General features: G+C 33.2%; 1 protein-coding gene across 1 annotated transcript in view; it reads right to left on the bottom strand.

Moving 5' to 3' along the window:
* The window catches only part of LOC137406873 (uncharacterized), an 86,214-nt gene that overhangs the window by 31,050 nt on the left and 33,666 nt on the right, over positions 1–21,498 (bottom strand). The window contains exon 4 of the mRNA XM_068093478.1: positions 15,465–15,605. Coding sequence (XP_067949579.1) covers positions 15,465–15,605 — 141 coding nt within the window. The remainder of the gene's footprint in view (positions 1–15,464; positions 15,606–21,498) is intronic.

The following is a 21,498-nucleotide window of genomic DNA, read 5'->3' as shown; positions in this document are numbered from 1 at the left end:
CCAACTTTGTTGACATAGAAATCATTTTCCTTCGTTTTGTAACGTTTGTATTGGTCTCAGATTCCATAGCTAACGAATTAAATGTAGATACTTGTAGTTATATACGTATGCTGACTTAACAGTTTATAGTAAAATATATTATAACGCTACAAATGAATATTTGCTCTCACTTGTGTATTTTACACAAACTTTTCTACGCGGATTGCTGACATGAGAGAAGTCGAACATCGTGTCTCTTCTAACGTTCTGAAAATGTTTTCGGCAAACTATATTTTGGTGTCTGTTTTTATTTCGACGTGCGTTATGAGCACACCGAGCGCCAAATTTTAACTCGGACAAAACTTTTCTCAAAGTCGTATGGTGAAATAAAACTCGTACAACGAGGTGAAAATCTCACGTTCGACTTCGTAAGGCGAAAAATAGTATGTCAGGGTAATCGTATCTCGAGGGTGCACTGTACACCATCTAATATTTCTGTTGTAGCATCTATATTCTATCTCTTTCTTCTTCTATATACATAAAATTAATGTGAAAGTATGTACCTCTGACCTTCCAGCTATAGATCTTAAAATCTTGATATTAAATTACTGTTCCCTGATGGCTTTGAACTCTCTACGAATGCATCATCAAAGTTTATTTGCATACGCTCTACCACTGAGCCACCAGAACTTAGTTATCAGTGGTGCTATCATATACCACATAATCCATGCACGGGCTAATTATTTTAGCCTTGTGTTTTTCACCAAATATGTTGAGTTTGGTCATCTCGGAGCTCGAATATAAATTTGGCTCTTGACCAAACCAGAGCATGCGTATTTCAACTAACAAAGCTCCAGAAACGCATGGGAACATTCGCTAACAAACAGAGAAGCATTTTATGATGCGTAAATTCTTTACAAATTCTTTAAAACTCTTTGATGTTTTAAGAGCCAAACGTACAAAATGCTTACTTTTGTTTTCTATTTCCATCATCATAGAACATATTTTATTAATAGTAAACACACTCTAAATTAGTGTTGGGCCGGTATTAGGTTATCCGCTCTTACCAATACCGAGGGATTCTCGGTATCCGAGGAAATCAATCAATTTCGGTGACAGCTAGTTATCCGCGGCCGGTTTGATATGATCGGTATTTATCCGTAAAAGCCTATCGGTAAATGGTTATACGGATATCCGGTTAGATTTCTAAAACGCTTCTCTGACGAACATGCTAATCTCAGAGGGCATTGGCGAACAAATTCAACGAAAATTGCCACGCTTACCGTATCTACTATTATATTATGTTACATTGATAATGCCACCAGCCTCGAAGGTTTGTAAGTTCTCCAAAAACGGGAGGATGTATAAAGATTAAAGACCCTAACTGGACTGGACTCTAATTGGACTGCGTATAATTATGTGATTACATTACCTGATTACAATATTGATAGTAAGATTTATGTAAACTGTTTCCGTATATTTAACAAAAAGAGCCCCTTGCCATTATCTATCTGTTCTCTATTATACTTAACGGTTGTATCAATAACTATATTTTTAATAGAATAAACAATAAAAACATATATCATGAAACTTATATTCCCATCTTTCCTTTCTTTTTTGGCTTGCTAAAACAAGGAGTCTACTTGCCGTAACAAAATACTGCTGACTAAAGAATGTTTTTTGCACAACGATAAAAGCTGTTCGAGACTGTTACGGTTTAAAGTTTAAACCATTAAACTTTGAACCATTTCAAGTTTAAACACAGTTTTTTGTAGTCAAGCAGATTATTTATCATACACAAAAAGAATAGGATTATTATTAGTCAGTTAAAACATCCATGGACAACTCCAAATAACTTTCATTTAAATAACTAGGTAGTACAGTGATAACAATCAAAGTACTTTAAACCATCTAATATTTCTGTTGTAGCATCTATATTCTATCTTCTTCTATATACATAAAATTAATATGAAAGTATGTCTGACCATCCAGCTATAGATCTTAAAATCTGGATATTAAAGTTCTGTTTCCTGATGGCTTTGAACTCTCTACGAATACATCATCAATGTTCATTTGCATACGCTCTACCACTGAGCTACCAGGACTTAGTGATCAGTGATGCTATCATATACCACATAATCCATGCGCGTGCTAATTATTTTAGCCTTAGGGTTTTCACCAAATATTTTGAGATTTGGTCGTCTCAAAGCTCGAATATAAATTCGGCTCGCGACCTAACCGGAGCATGCGTATTTCAATTAACAAAGCTTCGGAAACACATGGAAACATTCGCTTATAAACGGAGAAGCATTTTATGATGCATAAACTCTTTACAAAAAGGGAGGAACTATCTGGGATGACGTCTCCTCTACCAAAGAAATTTGCTAAGAAAATAACTCCTCCAGTCGAGTTACCGTAAATTTTTTTGGAGGAGGATTATCCTTTAAAAATGTGAAGTAAACGTGCCATTGCTGTTTATATTTTCTTTTTCCTAGGATTTTTGATGTAACTGATCAGTTGCACTTTTACCTGTTTCACTATAAACTTTTGCATTTCAGTATTGTATCTTAACCTTTAATGTTTTTGATGTTTTAAGAGCCAAACGTACAAAAAGTTTCCTTTTGTTTTCTATTTCCATCATCATAAATAGAACACATTTTATTAAAATTAAACACGGTCTAAATCTAACCGTTTTTATTTATAGCAGGGGTGTCCAAACTTTTTACAAATGGGGCCAGAATTGTTGTGTTAAAAACTTAGGGGACCAACCTTGGTGGACATTTTTTACATTTAACAGCAATTAATTTTGATAAATTTTACCAAGACAATCTGTCTTTCATATTTGCTTTTTCATTTTAATTTCAGTTATCTGAGGCATCTGTTTTGGTTTGTTTGAAACATGCATATCAAAGTTGCATTGACTTTATAATTGAAATTTAATAATCACTAAACTTCACTTTTGTAAAACTAAATTTTTTGTAACAGTTGAACAGAAGTAATTGTACCTTTGGGTACCAATTACATTTGAAACATAAAAAAATATCTCATCATGGCAGTTTAATATCTATAGAATTTTTAAGTACAATTACAAAAAAACAAGCAAGTACTAGGCATATCAACAAGTGCAGGGCTCATTTAAAATCGGACAGTCACTATAAAATTGATTGGATTTTAAATGTTTAACACGCAGGTAACAGCACTTCTGCCCAATTTATTACCCTTTTGAACCCTGGTCCTTTTTGTCAGTGCGTGTCAGTGAACCTAAGCAATCTGTCCAACAATGCGAAGTTTTTAAACTTTTATTAATTATAACTAAACATGCTCATGATACAATTTGATATTTAGTAAAATATTAGTAAAAAGGTCGAGCAACCCGCAGCAAATGCCTTCAAACAGAAAAGAACAGTGCGTCACCATTATTCAGGCTAAAACTATTAAAGCTCATAAGATTTAAAAAAACTCGTAAAAGCATTTACTGTAACATCATATCCATTGAGCACATGTTCATCATCATTTCACGGGTCAAATATATTGAAAAATTATAGTTAGTATCATAAATCTTTTATTACCAACACACATTTATGACCTACCAACAAATGAGTCGTATCAAATTTTTTACGATACCGCTCTAATAAAATTTGTTACTAAATCGAAGAAAGTAAAGATATTTGAAAACTGTTACGAATGGATGAGGCACTTCTGGTCAAACATCCTGTGCAAGAATTAAACCGATTGGCTTACGCTGTTACTTAAAAACTGCTTTTGTAAACAAAGCCATGTGAATGCCAGAATTCCGGCTGTTAGGGATTTTGACACACTCTACGCAATGCTGGAAAATCGACCGCTACGGTTCAAAGGGTTAATTCTACAGGCGGGCGAGACGTTATTGATTTTATGACAGAGTATGCGAGCCGCATGAAAATTGCCCGCGGGCCGGATTTTGGACATGTCTGATTTATAGTATCCAGTATGCAGTACACCTCATGGTGTAAAATGTTGAAGAAATACTCTACCGAAGTTGTTTTCTTGCTTTGGAGCTAATTACATAATTGTCATAGTTTTATTTTAATGGGATAAGTTGTTTCGGATTTACTACAACTCGGTTTTTGAACAACCTTTTTACACGTCGCTGAAAGTGATGAAATTTTAAATGTACAGTGATTTGAAATTTTTAATTTAGTTGTCCTGCACAAAACCTTCTCCTCGGGATACGAAATTTGAAAGTTACAGTGGTTTGAAAAAGTTTAAAAACCTTTACATTTGTTTTTATTTTCTCACCTAATTTATTTCAATTACAGAAAACCCTTTCCTCATGGTATGTAGTTTGAATGTAAGAGTGGCAAACTTTGTTATATGTTAAAGAATAGAGAAAGCATAATATTATTATGCTTTATTATTCATCTTGAGGTGTTGACTGATGTTTTAAAAAAAGAATCAAGGAGATTGACCAACCAGAAGCTGAGATATAGCCAGCCAAACACAGGTCTACCAAAAAACAAAAGTGTTTTGGTAATCATCAATATATGACGTATGAAATCGACTTGTGTGCCATTGGTCAATTAAGCCAACTAATGCGCTCTCCTATAACAATTTTTATATTTTTATTTTTATTTTATTAACAATTTTCATATTTTTATAACAAGTTTTAATTGATTTAATCCCTGGGAGTATAGAACAATCAAATTGGGCCTAACAATCATCGCTCCTAGAATTCCGAACCAGTCCCTCTGACATGTAGATTAGTTTTAGCATAAAATAATTACACGCATCTATTATTTCGCAACATTTCGCTATCTTGCTAGTTCAGCTCAGTTTTGTTGTTCTCCTACTTAGCTTCCCTATTCAGACTCATCTTTAGCGTTGTTCAGATTTTTTTAATTATAGCTAATAAATGGAATCAATTAAATCAATCATCAATCTCGGTTATCATTTGGAATTTTCTACAAATTATATTAGTTACATCATTTGTTCTATACGCAGTTATATTATTATTTTGTATAATATGCATTATGAATATTATATAAATCATAAAAAATAATCATAGATAAGATAATAGATCAATAGAAAAATCAAAGCAAAAGTTATCGTTTTCTTTTCTTATAGCAAGAGCAGCACGGTCAAGTTAGTCTTTTTAAGATTATGGCTGTAGTGAACTTCCAGTCTGTTAATAGTGACGATAATCATGAAAATCAACTGAATGCTGCAGTAGATACACAGTAGAAGAATGCTGCAGTAGATACACAGTAGAAAAATGATGAAGGAACAAAAAGTCCCATTCCTATTTCTTATTCTAACAAACTGCAACTCGCGGATATCGCATATAGACTATACACGCGCCGTTCGTTGAACAGATGATCTTCGGAGCAAATCCGTGGAGATCGAGTTAAAGTTTGAAGCACAATAGTCAAAATCTGCTCTTCTGCTTTGAAAAATCATGGCGAGGGGTTGTGGGCAAATGCCTTTACCACACAATGTTTGGTTGATTTTTCTGAGAACCCAGAGCTAGTATGTAAATTATTTACTATCGCGAGAAGCGTTTCACATCTCGTAGCCAAAACAATCATTATACATAACGGCGGTAAGGGTGCGCAACTCCGGCACATGACCATTAAGTTGATTTTATACGTCACAGTTTTCGGGATTTTCGAAGGGTTTTCCTCTGATTCTTTATTAGGTAGACCTGTGTTTGGCTGGCTATATCTCAGCTTCTAGTGGGTCAATCTCCTTGATTCTTTTTTTAGAACATCAGTCAACACCTCAAGATAACTAATAAAGCATAATAATATTATGCTTTCTCTATTCTTTAAGTAAAAACAAATTAGACATGACTACACTAAATTATAATTACATGAAAGTAAAACATAGTTTTTTATTACCTTATTTATTAAATAATTTTTCATTGTAATCATAGCTAAACAGATTATATTTAGCCATTACTCGCTAATAAACTCACATTTTCATTTTAAACACATATACAGCTTAATTTTTCTCCCTAATTTATTTCAACAAAAAACTTTTATCATAATATGAAATTTAAAAGTCGTACGTAGTTCTTTGAAAAAGCTTGAAAATCTTTACAATGGTTTTCTTTTGTCTCTTCATCCATTTGAACTGCTTAAACAATTTAACATTCGAACTTCTTTCATGATATGAAATTTAAAAGTTAGGATGGTAAATATTGTATACCTAGCTATACTACCCGGCATTGGCAGAGTAATAAAAACGTCTTTAGACAGAATATTTATTTTTATATAACATACCGAATACAACATTCACCATTTTAACTCTCAAACTTCATATCACAAGGAAAAGGTTTTGTGCAGGACAACTGAACTAAAAATAAATGAAACAACCGTAAAGTTTTCTAACCACTGTAAATTAAATTTCATAAATTTCAGCGACGGGTAAGAAAGTTGTTCGAAAACCGAGTTTCATCTTCTCATGATATGAAGTTTAATAGTTAGAATGGTAAATGTTGTATACGGTTTGTTATATAAAAATAAATTTTCTGTCCAAAGACTTTTTTATTACTCGGGCAACGCCGGGTAGTACAGCTAGTCATAGCATATTTATATATTCCATAGATTTGAACACTTGCAGTAAAGGCTCGTATAATATGACTTACGTTGCAGGTAGTCCAGTGAGTTCACAGTCAGACAAGTTAAGTGACTCCAATGAGTTGAGCTGGCTGATTACTTCTGGTAGACCATCAGAGAAAGAGTTATGTGATAGATTCAGCTCTTTCAGCTTAGTAAGAGTGTTCAAACTACAAATCATATAATCCCATGATAGCTTTATGTTAAACCTGTATTTCTAAGTTTATAATATCTGCTCACTAATCTATATATAAATCTTAAAGTGTGTCATCTGACTGTCGTTGTTTATCATTCCCTGTCTGTCCAGCCATAGCTATTAATATCTTGGAATGAAAATCTTACTTTGTGCTGAATTTGAACTCACAAATATTGCGACCACTAGTTTGTAAATACGCACATCTAACCACAAAGCTATACAGTTCTTACCATTCGGTTGCTCTTATGTTGTACTGTAAACCCTTTTTCTACTTGTTCACCCTAAATTATGTATTAATGATTACAGTGCACCCACGAGTTACAATGCCCAAGTTATAAAATAGTTCTACAATATCCACAGTAGATATTGTATACGGCATATACAATATATACTGTATACAATATATAATGACAGCTTCAATATATGTTCGATCTGACAGCTGTCTAGTTGGTGTATTTCCTGTTAGCATATACAGTAGACGCTCCTATAACGTAAGCCACCTATAATGTAAAATTCACATGTTGTAAATAATTTATGTAAAGTTTTTGCTTCATAAAAATAAGCAAAATGTCTGGTCGGTGCAAGTTCTAAAGTCGATTTTAATAATGAGAACATTGTAGTTAGCCTGCAAAATATAGCTTTATCTGTCAGCGCAGTTAAGAGAAAACTGATGTACATATAGCACAATCTCCATTATATGTACAAGTTCCGTGACAGTCTAGTTTGGCATGATAGACCGACATAATACAGAGGCTGAGCAGGTGTGCAGCTATTCAAATTTACTGTGTGTTCTAAGTGTGTGTTTTAAGTGTGTGCTCTTGTGTGTTTCAAGTTAGTTCACGATAAGCCATTTTCAGGCCTGGCTTATCGTGGAGTTGGCTGCTCGTGAATTTTATAGCCCAAAACGAAATGTTTCCTTATCACAGGGCAATGGTTCCACCATTTAAAACAGGTGCAACTACGGATTTAGGTGCTGACTTCACTTGTTACCACTATGAGCAGCTGACTTGGACAACCTAACATCAAACCATTGCAAGTAGTTATTGTTAGTACTAGGGGTCTGTAGTTGCCAATAAAGTTACTGCCAGTTTCTGGCAGCGCTACATGTATAAAAATACAGTTATTTGGCAGAGCAGTTAACAACTATAAACATATAATATTCTATGTGCAATGCACGAGTCAGGTACCATACAGAGTACCTGCAATAGCTGCCAGCAATCAGTGCTGGTTGAAATGATTTGTGTCCAATTATTGACCCATGAGGTGACAACCTCTGGTAATTGTAACAATCCAAGTATAGCAAATAATAAACAAACAAAATTTTTATCAGATTCCTTGAGAAAGTTGCTATGAATGGTTTTCTGTAACCAAGCCGATTGTTTATAATATATCTGTACAAAAAGAATAGGATTATTAATAGTCAGTTAAAACATCCATGGACAACTCCAAATAACTTTCATTTACATAACTAGGTAGTACAGTGATAAAAATCAAAGTACAGTGCACCCTCGAGATACGATGTTGATCCGTTCCAAGGCTGGCATCGTATGGCAAAAAAATCGTATGTCCGGGTATAGAAACTATTGTAATTATACAATGGAAAAAAGGTCAAAATCATCCAAACTTTTATAAAAATGCTGTACATTTTGAAAATTAGTAACAAAATAGTATGTTAACTTTAGTAACTATAGTTACCTACAGTAGCTGCATTGTATTAAGTGCACTAATCTGCAATGCTGTAAAAATGTAATCTGTTTACCAGATGCAAATGGTACGGTAAGAAGTTCTTACCTTCAAAAGGTATGCATAACATAAACTTTGAGTTCACTTCAAATGAGTTTAGCTTGCCAAACTCACCCTTAAAACTAAGTCTTAGTATGTATTTTGAACTATTTTAATGAATTTCAACTTTTTATCATTAAATTTTATCCTTTCTGTCTTCACTTTCATTATAAAATTTAGCGTGTCTGGTTGAAACTTTTTTCAACCGGAATTCAATAAGAAAGGACGAGCGATGCAATTATCGAAAGCGGCCTCTCGCACATATGACCATTTAATGGCTACTGAAAATAAAAATGAAACTTTATTTACTATTATACAGGACGTACATACCTTTGGAGTAACATGACGTTAGCTAGTACATGTAGCAAATAACGCAGAAGGAAGGCAAAAGCGTATCAATGCTAACGTGTTAATGCGTGTCAATGCTTGTGTTGCTGTACGCTTGAAGATTAATTTAATACGTAAGGAAATGGAATTTTTAGCAGACTAAAGAAAATTTTCTAGTCCTGTCCACTTTTTCTTCTGGTTTAAAAGAAAAAAATGCTGGTGCAATGCAGAAAACTGCTAGCTAGCTAACGCTTGTAGAAGGATCCAGAGGTGCTACACTAGTTTTTCTTGTATGAAATGTGCACAAGAATCAATGTAACCATACGTACAAAGTTTGTACGTATTTATACCCTAGAAGACAGGGCTTTAACAAGAATCAGAAAGTAATGTGAATGTGCCAACTATCTTGAGTAGCTAGTTACATGAGTGACATACATACTATGACTTGTATTCATGTAGAAGATAACAAGCCTACCTGCAAAGACATGGTTAAACCAGAAAAGAAAACATAAAATCAAAAGGAGTATAAATAATTATTAAAATTCTGAGGAAGAAGTTTCTTAAGGGAACACTACAGCCAAATTGTCATTCGCTAAATTGCTACTTTGTTGATCACATGCAGCAATTCCGGAGGTTGGAGTTGTCTCCAACCTCCAGAAAATGAATAAAATATGAAAAACATGCCACACAAGAGATAACAAATATATACTATACATGTATTGTTTTAATGTTCCAGTCCATATCAGTAAATTAAACACTTGAAATATTTCTGCCAATGTGGGGTTTTTTGTATCTTCTACTTCCTGACCCTTACTAAATGGTTGCTCCTTTTGAATGCTGATCGCGTGCATGGCCTTCTAACTCCTTTAAATCTTCAGTCGTAAGCTCCTTCGTGTGCTTGTTTTATGGAGTTCTTGTTTTAATAATAATTGCAAATGCTGATTGGTCGCGATCATATTCTTTGACAATGTTAATAATACGGGTGCCTTCTTCTTATTTTTGACATCCAACTATGTTGACATAGAAATCATTTTCCTTCGTTTTGTAACGTTTGTATCGGTCACAGATTCCATAGCTAACGAATTGAATGTAGATACTTGTAGTTATATACATATGCTGATTTAAAAGTTTATAGTAAAAGATATTATAACAATACAAATGAATATTTGCTCTCACTTGTGTATTTTACACAAATTTTTCTATGCGGATTGCTGACATGAGAGAAGTCGATCATCGTGTCTCTTCCAACGTTCTAAAAATGTTTTCGGCAAACTATATTTTGGTGTCTTTTTTTATTTCGACGTGCGTTATGAGCACACCGACCGCCAAATTTTAACTCGGACAAAACTTTTCTCAAAGTCGTATGGTGAAATAAAATTCGTACAACGAGGTGAAAATCTCACGTTTGACTTCGTAAGGCGAAAAATTGTATATCAGGGTAATCGTATCTCGAGGATGCACTGTACTTTAAGCCATCTAAGATTTATGTTGTAGTAACTATATTCTATCTTCTTTTTCTTCTATATACATGAAATTAATGTGTCTTAAAATCTTAATATTAAAGTTCTGTTTCCTGATGGCTTTGAACTCTCCACAAATGCATCATCAAAGTTCATTTGCATACACTCTACCAATGAGCCACCAGGACTTAGTCATCAGTGGCGCTATCATATACCACATAATCAATGCGCGTGCTAATTATTTTAGCCTTATGTTTTCACCAAATATTTTGAGTTTGGTCATCTCGGAGCTCGAATATAAATTTGGCTCTCGACTAAACCAGAGCATGCGCATTTCAATTAACAAAGCTCCGGAAACGCATGGGAACATTCGCTAACAAACAGAGAAGCATTTTATGATGCATAAATTCTTTACAAATTCTTTAAAATTCTTTGATGTTTGAAGAGCCAAACGTACAAAATGCTTACTTTTGTTTTCTATTTCCATCATCATAGAACACCTTTTATTAATAGTAAACACACTCTAAATTAGTGTTAGGCCGGTATTGGGTTATCCGCTCTTACCGATACCGAAGGATTCTCGGTATTCGCAGAAATCAATCATTTTCGGTGACAGCTAGTTATCCGCGGCCGGTTTGATATGATCGATATTTATCCGTAAATGCCTATCGGGTAAATAGTTATACGGATATCCAGTTAGATTTTTAAAACGCTTCTCTGACGAACATGCTAATCTCAGAGCGCATTGGCGAACAAATTCAACGAAAATTGCCACGCTTACCGTATCTGCTATTATATTATGTTACATTGATAATGCCACCAGCCTCGAAGGTTTGTAAGTTCTCCAAAGACGGGAGGATGTATAAAAATTAAAGACTCTAACAGGACTGGACTCTAATTGGACTGCGTATAATTATGTGACTACATTACCTGATTACAATATGTGATAGTAAGATTTATGTAAACTGTTTCCGTATATTTAACAAAAAGAGCCCCTTGCCATTATCTATCTGTTCTCTATTATACTTAACGGTGGTATCAATAACTATATTTTTAATAGAATAAACAATAAAAACATATATCATGAAACTTATATTCCCATCTTTCCTTTCTTTTTTGGCTTGCTAAAACAAGGAGTCTACTTGCCGTAACAAAATACTGCTGACTAAAGAATGTTTTTTTGCACAACGATAAAAGCTGTTCGAGACTGTTACGGTTTGAAGTTTAAACCATTAAACTTTAAAACATTTCAAGTTTAAACAGGTTTTCTGTAGCCAAGCAGATTGTTTATAATAGATCTGTACAGAAAGAATAGGATTATTACTAGTCAGTTAAAACATCCATGGACAACTCCAAATAACTTTCATTTAAATAACTAGTTAGTACAGTGATAACAATCAAAGTACTTTAAACCATCTAATATTTCTGTTGTAGCATCTATATTCTATGTTCTTCTTTATACATAAAATTAATATGAAAGTATGTCTGACCCTCCAGCTATAAATCTTAAAATCTGGATATTAAAGTTCTGTTTCCTGATGGCTTTGAACTTTTTACGGATGCATCCTCATTTGCATACGCTCTACCACTGAGCTACCAGGACTTAGTAATCAGTGATGCTATCATATACCACATAATCCATGCGCGTGCTAATTATTTTAGCCTTAGGTTTTTCACCAAATATTTTGAGATTTTGTCGTCTCGGAGCTCGAATATAAATTCGGCTCTCGACCAAACCGGAGCATGCCCATTGCAATTAACAAAGCTTCGGAAGCGCATGGAAACATTCGCTAACAAACAGAGAAGCATTTTATGATGCATAAATTCTTTACAAAAACAGCAAAACCATCTGGGATGACATCTCCTCTACCAAAGAAATTTGCTAAGAAGATAACCCCTCCAGTCGAGTTACCCTAAAAAATTTTTGAGGATGATTATCCTTTAAAAATGTGAAGTAAACGTGCCATTGCTGTTTATATTTTCTTTTTTCCTAGGATTTTTGATGTAACTGATCAGTTGCATCTTTTCCTGTTTCAATATAAACTTTTGCATTTTAGTATTGTATCTTAACCTTTAATGTTTTTGATGTTTTAAGAGCCAAACGTACAAAACGTTTCCTTTTGTTTTCTATTTCCATCATCATAAATAGAACACATTTTATTAAAATTAAACACGGTCTAAATCTACCCATTTTTATTTATAGCAGGGGTGTCCAAACTTTTTACAAAGGGGGCCAGAATTGTCGTGTTAAAAATTTAGGGGACCAACCTTGGCGGACATTTTTACATTTAACAGCAATTAATTTAGATAAATTTTACCAAGACAATCTGTGTTTCATATTTGCTTTTTCATTTTAATTTCAACTATCTGAGGCATCTGTTTTGGTTTGTTTGAAACATGCATATCAAAATTGCATTGACATTATAATTGAAACTTAATAATCACTTAACTTCACTTTTTTAACACTAAAATTTTGTAACAGTTCAACAGAAGTAATTGTACTTTTGTGTACAAAATACATTTGAAACAAAAGAATATCTCATCATGGCAGTTTATTATTTATAGAATTTTTAAGTACAATTACAGAAAAACAAACAAGTAATAGGCATATCAACAAGCGCAGGGCTCAATTAAAATCGGACAGTAACTATAAAATTGATTGGATTTTAAATGTTTAACACGCAGGTAACAGCACTTCTGCCCAACTTATTAACCCTTTGAACCCTGGTCGTTTTTGTCAGTGCATGTCAGTAAACCTAAGCAAACTGTCCAACAATCCGAAGCTTTTAAACTTTTATTAATTATAACTAAACATGCTCATGATACAATTTGATATTTGGTAAAACATTAGTAAAAAGGTCGAGCAACCCACAGCAAATGCTATCAAACAGAAGAGAACAGTGCGTCACCATTATTCAGGCTAAAACTATAAAAGCTCAGAAGATTTAAAAAAACTCGTAAAAACATTTACAGTAGCATCATATCCATTGAGCACATGTTCATCATCATTTCATTGGTCAAAATATATTGAAAAATTATAGTTAGTATCATAAACTTTTTAGTTGCAACACACATTTATGACCTACCAACAAATGAGTCGTATCAAGTTTTTTTACGATACCGCTCTAATAAAATTTGTTACTAAATCGAAGGAAGTAAAGATATTTGAAAACTGTTACAAATGGATGAGGCACTTCTGGTCAAACATCCTGTGCAAGAATTAAACCGATTGGTTTACGCTGTTACTTAAAAACTGCTTTTGTAAACAAAGCCATGTGAATGCCAAAATTCCGACTGTTAGGAATTTTGACACACTCTACGCGATGCTGGAAAATCGGCCGCTAGGGTTCAAGGGGTTAATTCTACAGGCGGGCGAGACGTTATTGATTTTATGACAGAGGATGCGAGCCGCATGAAAATTGCCAGCGGGCCGGATTTTGGACATGTCTGATTTATAGTATCCAGTATGCAGTACACCTCATGGTGTAAAATGTTGAAGAAATACTCTACCAAAGTTGTTTTCTTGCTTTGGAGCAAATTACATAATTGTCATTGTTTTATTTTAATGGGATAAATTGTTTCGGAATTACAACAACTCGGTTTTTGAACAACCTTCTTACACGTCGCTGAAAGTGATGAAATTTTAAATTTACGTTGTTTTGAAATTTTTAATTTAGTTGTCCTGCACAAAACCTTTTCCTCATCATACGAAGTTTGAAAGTTACAGTGGTTTGAAAAAGTTTAAAAACCTTTACATTTGTTTTTATTTTCTCCTAATTTATTTCAATTACACAAAACCCTTTTCTCATGGTATGTAGTTTGAACGTAAGAGTGGCAAACTTTGTTATATGTTAAGTAAAAACAAATTATACTTGACTACACTAAATTATAATTACATGAAAATAAAACATAGTTTTTTATTACCTTATTTATCAAATAATTTTTCATTGTAATCGTAGCTAAACAGATTATATTTAGCCATTACTCGCTAATAAACTCACATTTTCATTTTAAACACATATACAGTTTTATTTTTCTTCCTAATTTATTTCAACAAAAAACTTCTTTCATAATATGAAATTTAAAAGTTGTAGTTGTTTGAAAAAGCTTGAAAACTTTTACAGTTGTTTCTTTTTCCTCTTCATTCATTTCAACTGCTTAAAATATTTTCTCATGATATGAAGTTTAAAAGTTAGGATGGTAAATGTTGTATACCTAGCTGTACTACCCGGCATTGGCGGAGTAATAAAAAAGTATTTAGAAAGAATATTTTTATTTTTATATAACATACCGAATACAACATTCACCATTTTAACTTTTAAACTTCAAATCATGAGAAAATATTTATAAGCAGTTCGAATGAATGAAGAGAGAAAAAAAAACAACTGTAAAGGTTGTCAAGCTTTTTCAAACAACTACAACTTTTAATTTTCATATAATTAAATAAGTGTTTAGTTGAAATAAATTAGGAAGAAAAATAAAACTGTAAATGTGTTTAAATGCAAATGTGTAATAAATAGCAAGTAATGGCTAAATATAAATTGTTTAGCTATGATTACAATGAAAGATTATTTAATGAATGAGGTAATAAAAAGGTCTACTTTATTTTTATATAAATATAGTTTAGTTTAATTAAGTATAATTCATTTTTATTTAACATATAACTAAAATTTGCCACTCTTACATTCAAACTACATACAATGAGAAAAGTGTTTTGCGTAATTGAAATAAATTAGGAGAGAAAATGAAAACAAATGTAAAGGTTTTTAAACTTTTTTCAAACAACTGTAACTTTCAAACTTCATATCACGAGGCAAAGGTTTTGTGCAGGACCACTAAATTAAAACGACTGTAAAGTTTTCAAACCACTGTAAATTAAGTTTCATAACTTTCAGGAACGTGTAAGAAAGTTGTTCGAAAACCGAGTTTCATTTTCTCATGATATGAAGTTTAAAAGTTAGAATAGTTAATGTTGTATACGGTTTGTTATATGAAAATAAATTTTCTGTCCAAAGAATTTTATTACTCGGGCAACACCGGGTAGTACAGCTAGTCATAGCATATTTATATATTTCATAGATTTGACTGAACACTTGCAGTAAAGGCTCATATAATATGACTTACGTTGCAGGTAGTCCTGTGAGTTCACAGTTACACAATTTAAGTGACTCCAATGAGTTGAGCTGGCTGATTACTTCTGGTAGACCATCAGAGAAAGAGTTCCATGAAAAATCTAGCACTTTCAGCCTAGTAAGAGTGTTTAACCTGCAAAGCATATAATCCCATGATACCTTTATACAAGACAAATCAAGGAATTGTCTCCTCTGGTTTGCTGTCCATGTGATGGACTGTTAAAATGCTGACAACTACACATTCTAATCACTCAGCATGCAATACATTATATGAACATTTGTTGTGAGAAATTGATAAGTTTTGCTGATTTCATAGTTTTAGTTTCTAGTAAGAGCCTTTAACCTGCAAATCATATAATACCATGAAATCTTCATGTTAAACCTTTATTTCTAAGTTTATAATATCTGCTCACTAATCTATATATAAATCTCAAAGTTTGTCATCTGGATTTCATGATATGTCATTCCCTGTCTGTCCAGCCATAGCTATTAATATCTTGGAATGAAAATTTCACTTCCTGCAGGAATTGAACTCGCGAAGATTGCAACCACTAGTTTGTAAATACGCACATCTAACCACAAAGCTACACAGTTCTTACCATTTGGTTGCTCTTATGTTATACTGTATACCCATTTTCCACTTGTACATCCTAAATTATGTATTGATTATTACAGTGCACCAACGAGTTACGATGCTCATGTTATAAAATAATTCTACAATATCCACAGTAGATATTATTTACGGCATATACAATATCTACTGTATACAATATATAATGACAGCTTCAATATGTGTTCAATCTGACAGCTGTCTAGTTGGTATATTTACTGGTAGCATATACAGTAGACGCTCCTATAACGTAAGCCACCTATAATGTAAAATCCACATATTGTAAATAGTTTATGTAAACTTTTTACTTCGTAAAAGTCAGCAAATTGTCTGGTTGGTGCAAGTTCTCAAAGTCGATTTTAATAACGAGAACATTGCAGTTAGCCTGCAAAATATAGCTTTATCTGTCAGCGCAGTTAAGAGAAAACCGATGTATGTATAGCGCTATCTCCATTATATGTACAAGTTCCGTGACAGTCTAGTTGGGCATGATAGACTGACATAATACAAAGGCTAAAGACGTGCGCAATTATTCAAATTTACTGTGTGTTCTAAGTGTGTGTTTTTGTGTGTTTTAAGTGTGTTAATGGTAAGCTATTGCAAGGCCTGGCTTATCGTGAAGTTGGCTGTTCATGAAATTTATAGCCCAAGACAAATGTTTCCTCATCACAGAGCAATGGCTCCACCATTTAAAACAGGTGCAACCACTGATTTAGGTGCTGACTTCACTTGTTACCACTATGAACAGCTGACTTGGACAAGCTAACATCTAACCAATGCAAGTAGTTATTGCTAGTACTATAGGGGTCTGTAGCTGACAATAAAGTTACTGCCAGTTTCTGGCTGCGCTACATGTATAAAAATACACAGTGATTTGGCAGGGCGGTTAACAACTTTAAACATACAGTAATACCTCAACTTACGAGTGCTCCAACGTACGAGAAACTTGAGATAAGAGCCAGCTTTTAAGCAAGTTTTAGCACTAACATACGAGCCATAATTGAGATACAAGCACGTGAGTCAGTTGCCAAGTATGCCGGAGGTGTTTTATGACAACAGCATCAATCTGTATTTTTCAACTGCACAGGTTATACTTTTGTACCGTGTTTTTGTGCACGCTTTTCAGTGCAGAATTATGTGAATTAAAAGTACTGTTTATAGACCGAAAGTTTGTCAGTAAAATGAAACATAATGCAAAGAAAAAGCAAATTGATATTAAACGGAACTTATTGAAAAATATGCGAAATGTGTATGCATGATTGAGCTAGCTCAGCAATATGACAGAAATACATCCACAATTATCAAACAGAAGGATTATATTCAGGGCATTTAGCTCAGTACTAAAAGTACTAACAGTAGTTTCTAAACGGCGCGGCGATCTTCACGACCGCTGATGGAGAGACCGCTCAGGCATTGGATATAAGATAAACAATTGGCCGGTGACAGCGTAACTGAAACGACGCTATTTGAAAAGGCCGTTGCTATCTATCAAAACTATAAAAATAGACATTCGGACAAGTTGGCTAGTGGTCGTGCATTAAGCCTTTGTGACGACACCTGTGTTCGTCCTAATCGCGACATGTTGAAAGGGCGACAAAGGCAAACGTCCTTAGATAGGTTCATCTTAAAACGGCTGGCTAGTCGTCAAAGCAAAACAAATGAAAAATTAGCTAGCTCGCCAGAAACTTCAAACTATGAACGCCGAAGAAATTTTAATTACGTTAAGTTAAAAATGAAAGTTTGCTTTTAGATTTGCTTCTAAGTTTGTCTTTTAAGACTTTGATAAAATCCAAATTTATCAAAGTCAACTGTTGTAATGAAGGATAACTTATATAACTCTCTCTGGCAAATGCTAGCGTTAGCTGCTATTGTATGTATTTAATTTAACATTTTAATTTAACACATTTCCTTGCATTATTTTTTATTTGTTGCTTTTTGAAAGCAAGTGGTAAGTTAGGACAATAATCAACATGTTCTTTCTGTTACAATATCTTGTTTTGAGTGTTTTATTTGCATTTACAGAGTATGGAAACCAATAAATATATATTTAATTGTTCTATATATAAATAAATTGCACCAACATGCGAGGAAATTGACATACGAGCTCAGTCTCGGAACGCATTAAGCTCGTAAGTTGAAGTATGACTGTATAATATTCCATGTGTAATGAATGAGTCAGGTACCATACAGAGTACCTGCAATAACTGCCAGTAATCAGGGCTGGTTGAAATGATTTGCGACCAATAATTGACACATGAGGTGACAACTTCTAGTTATTGTAACAATCCAAGTATAGCAAATAATAAACAAATAAAAAAGAAACCAGGGTAATGGATGGAAATCAAACAGAACTTTTATCAGATTTCTTGAAAAAGTTGCTATGAATGGTTTTCTGTAACCAAGCAGTTTGTTTATAATATATCTGCACAAAAAGAATATGATTATTAATATTCAGTTAAAACATCCATGGACAACTCCAAATAACGTTCATTTACATAACTAGGTAGTACAGTGATGACAATCAATGTCATTTAAACCATCTAATATTTCTGTTGTAGCACCTATATTCTATTTTCTTCTATATACATGAAATTATTATAAAAGTATGTCTGACCCTCCAGCTATAGATCTTAAAATCTGGATATTAAAGTCCTGTTTCCTGATGGCTTTGAATTCTCTACGAATGCATCATCAAAGTTCATTTGCATACGCTCTACCACTGAGCGACCAGGACTTAGTGATTAGTGGTGCTATCATATACCACATAATCCATGCGTGTGCTAATTATTTTAGCCTTAGGTTTTTCACCAAATATTTTGAGATTTGGTCGTCTCGGAGCTCGAATACAAATTCGGCACTCGACCAAACCGGAGCATGCGCATTGCAATTAACAAAGCTCCGGAAGCGCATGGAAACATTCACTAACAAACGAAGAAGCATTTTATGATGCATAAATTCTTTACAAAAAGGGCGGAACCATCTGGGATGACATCTCCTCTACCGAAGCAATTTGCTAAGAAGATAACCCATCCAGTCGAGATACCCTAAAATGTTGGAGAAGGATTATTCTTTAAAAATGTGAAGTAAACGTGCCATTGCTGTATATATTTTTTTTCCTAGGATTTTTGATGTAACTGATCAGTTGCATTTTTTCCTGTTTCATTAAAAACCTTTGCATTTTAGTATTGTATCTTAACCTTTAATGTTTTTGATGTTTTAAGAGCCAAACGTATAAAACGTTTCCTTTTTTTCTATTTCCATCATCATCAATAGAACACTTTTTATTAAAATTAAACGCACTCTAAATCTACCCGTTTCTATTTATAGCAGGGGTGTCCAAACTTTTTACAAAGGGGGCCAGAGTTGTCGTGTTAAAAAATAAGAGGACCAACCTTGGCGGACATTTTTTACATTTAACAGTTATTAATTTAGATAAATTTTACCGATACAATCTGTGTTTCATATTTGCTTTTTCATGTTAATTTCAGCTATCTGAGGCATCTGTTTTGGTTAGTTTGAAAGAAGCATATAAAAATTGCATTCACATTATAATTGAAATTTAATAATCACTAAACTTCCCTTTTGTAACACTAAATGTTTTGTAACAGTTCAACAGAAGTAATTGTACTTTTGCGTACAAAATACATTTGAAACATAAAAAAATATCTCATTATGGCAGTTTAATATTTATAGAATTTTTAAGTACAATTACAGAAAAAGGAACAAGTACTAGGCATATCAACAAGTGCAGGGCTCATTTAAAATCGGACAGTAACTATAAAATTGATTGGATTTTAAATGCTTAACACGCAGGTAACAGCACTTCTGCCCAATTTATTAACCTTTTGAACCCTGGTCGTTTTTGTCAGTGCGTGTCAGTAAACCTAAGCAATCCGTCCAACAATCCGAAGTTTTTAAACTTTTATTAATTATAACTAAACATGCTCATAATAAAATGATATTTGGTAAAACATTAGTAAAAAGATCGAGCAACCCACAGCAAATGCCATCAAACAGAAAAGAACAGTGCGTCACCATTATATGGGCTAAAACTATAAAAGTTTGTAGGATTTTTAAAAACTCCTAAAAATATTTACAGTAGCATCATATCCATTGAGCACATGTTCATCATCATTTCATGACTCGATATATATTGGAAATTTTACTTAGTATCATAAAATTTTTATTTGCATCACACATTTATGACCTACCAACAAATCAGACATATCAATTTTTTCACGATACCGCTCTAATAAAATTTGTTACTAAATCGAAGAAAGTAAAGATATTTGAAAACTGTTACAAATGGATGAGGCACTTCTGGTCAATTATCCTGCGCAAGAATTAATCCAATTGGTTGACGCTGTTACTTAGAAACTGCTTTTGTAAACAAAGCCATGTGAATGCCAGAATTCCGGTCATCAGAGGTTTTGACACACCCTACACAATGCTGGAAAATCGGTCGTTAGGGTTCAAAGGGTTAATTCTACAGGCGGGCAAGACGTTATTGATTTTATGACAGAGGATGCGTGCTGCATGAAAATTGCCCCAGGCCGGATTTTGGACATGTCTGATTTATAGTATCCAGTATGCAGTACACCTCATGGTGTAAAATGTTGAAGAAATACTCTACCGAAGTTGTTTTCTTGCTTTGGAGCTAATTACATAATTGTCATAGTTTTATTTTAATGGGATAAATTGTTTCGGAATTACAACAACTCGGTTTTTGAACAACCTTCTTACACGTCGCTGAAAGTGATGAAATTTTAAATTTACGTAGTTTTGAAATTTTTAATTTAGTTGTCCTGCACAAAACCTTTTCCTCGTGACACGAAGTTTGAAAGTTACAGTGGTTTGAAAAAGTTTAAAAACCTTTACATTTGTTTTTATTTTCTCTCCTAATTTATTTCAATTACAGAAAACCCTTTTCTCATGGTCTGTAGTTTGAATGTAAGAGTGGCAAACTTAGTTATATGTTAAGTAAAAACAAATTATACTTGATTATACTAAATTATAATTACATGAAAATAAAACATACTTTTTTATTACCTTAATCATTAAATATTTTTCATTGTAATCATAGCTAAACAGATTATATTTAGCCATTACTCGCTAATAAACTCACATTTTCATTTTAAACACATATACAGCTTTATTTTTCTTCCTAGGGTAATTTATTTCAACAAAAAAATTCTTTCATAATATGAAATTTAAAAGTTGTACATAGTTCTTTGAAAAAGCTTGAAAATCTTTACAGTGGTTTTCTTTTGTCTCTTCATTCATTCAAACTGCTTAAACATTTTAACATTTTAACTTCTTTCATGATATGAAATTTAAAAGTTGTAGTTGTTTGAAAAAATCTTGAAAACTTTTACAGTTGTTTTCTTTTTCCTCTTCATTCATTTCAACTGCTTAA

Source organism: Watersipora subatra, chromosome 10, assembly GCF_963576615.1.
Source record: "Watersipora subatra chromosome 10, tzWatSuba1.1, whole genome shotgun sequence".
Taxonomy (NCBI): Eukaryota; Metazoa; Bryozoa; class Gymnolaemata; order Cheilostomatida; family Watersiporidae; genus Watersipora; species Watersipora subatra.
The sequence above is the reverse complement of the archived record's forward strand: the minus strand, read 5'-3'. Positions and strand labels throughout refer to the sequence as shown.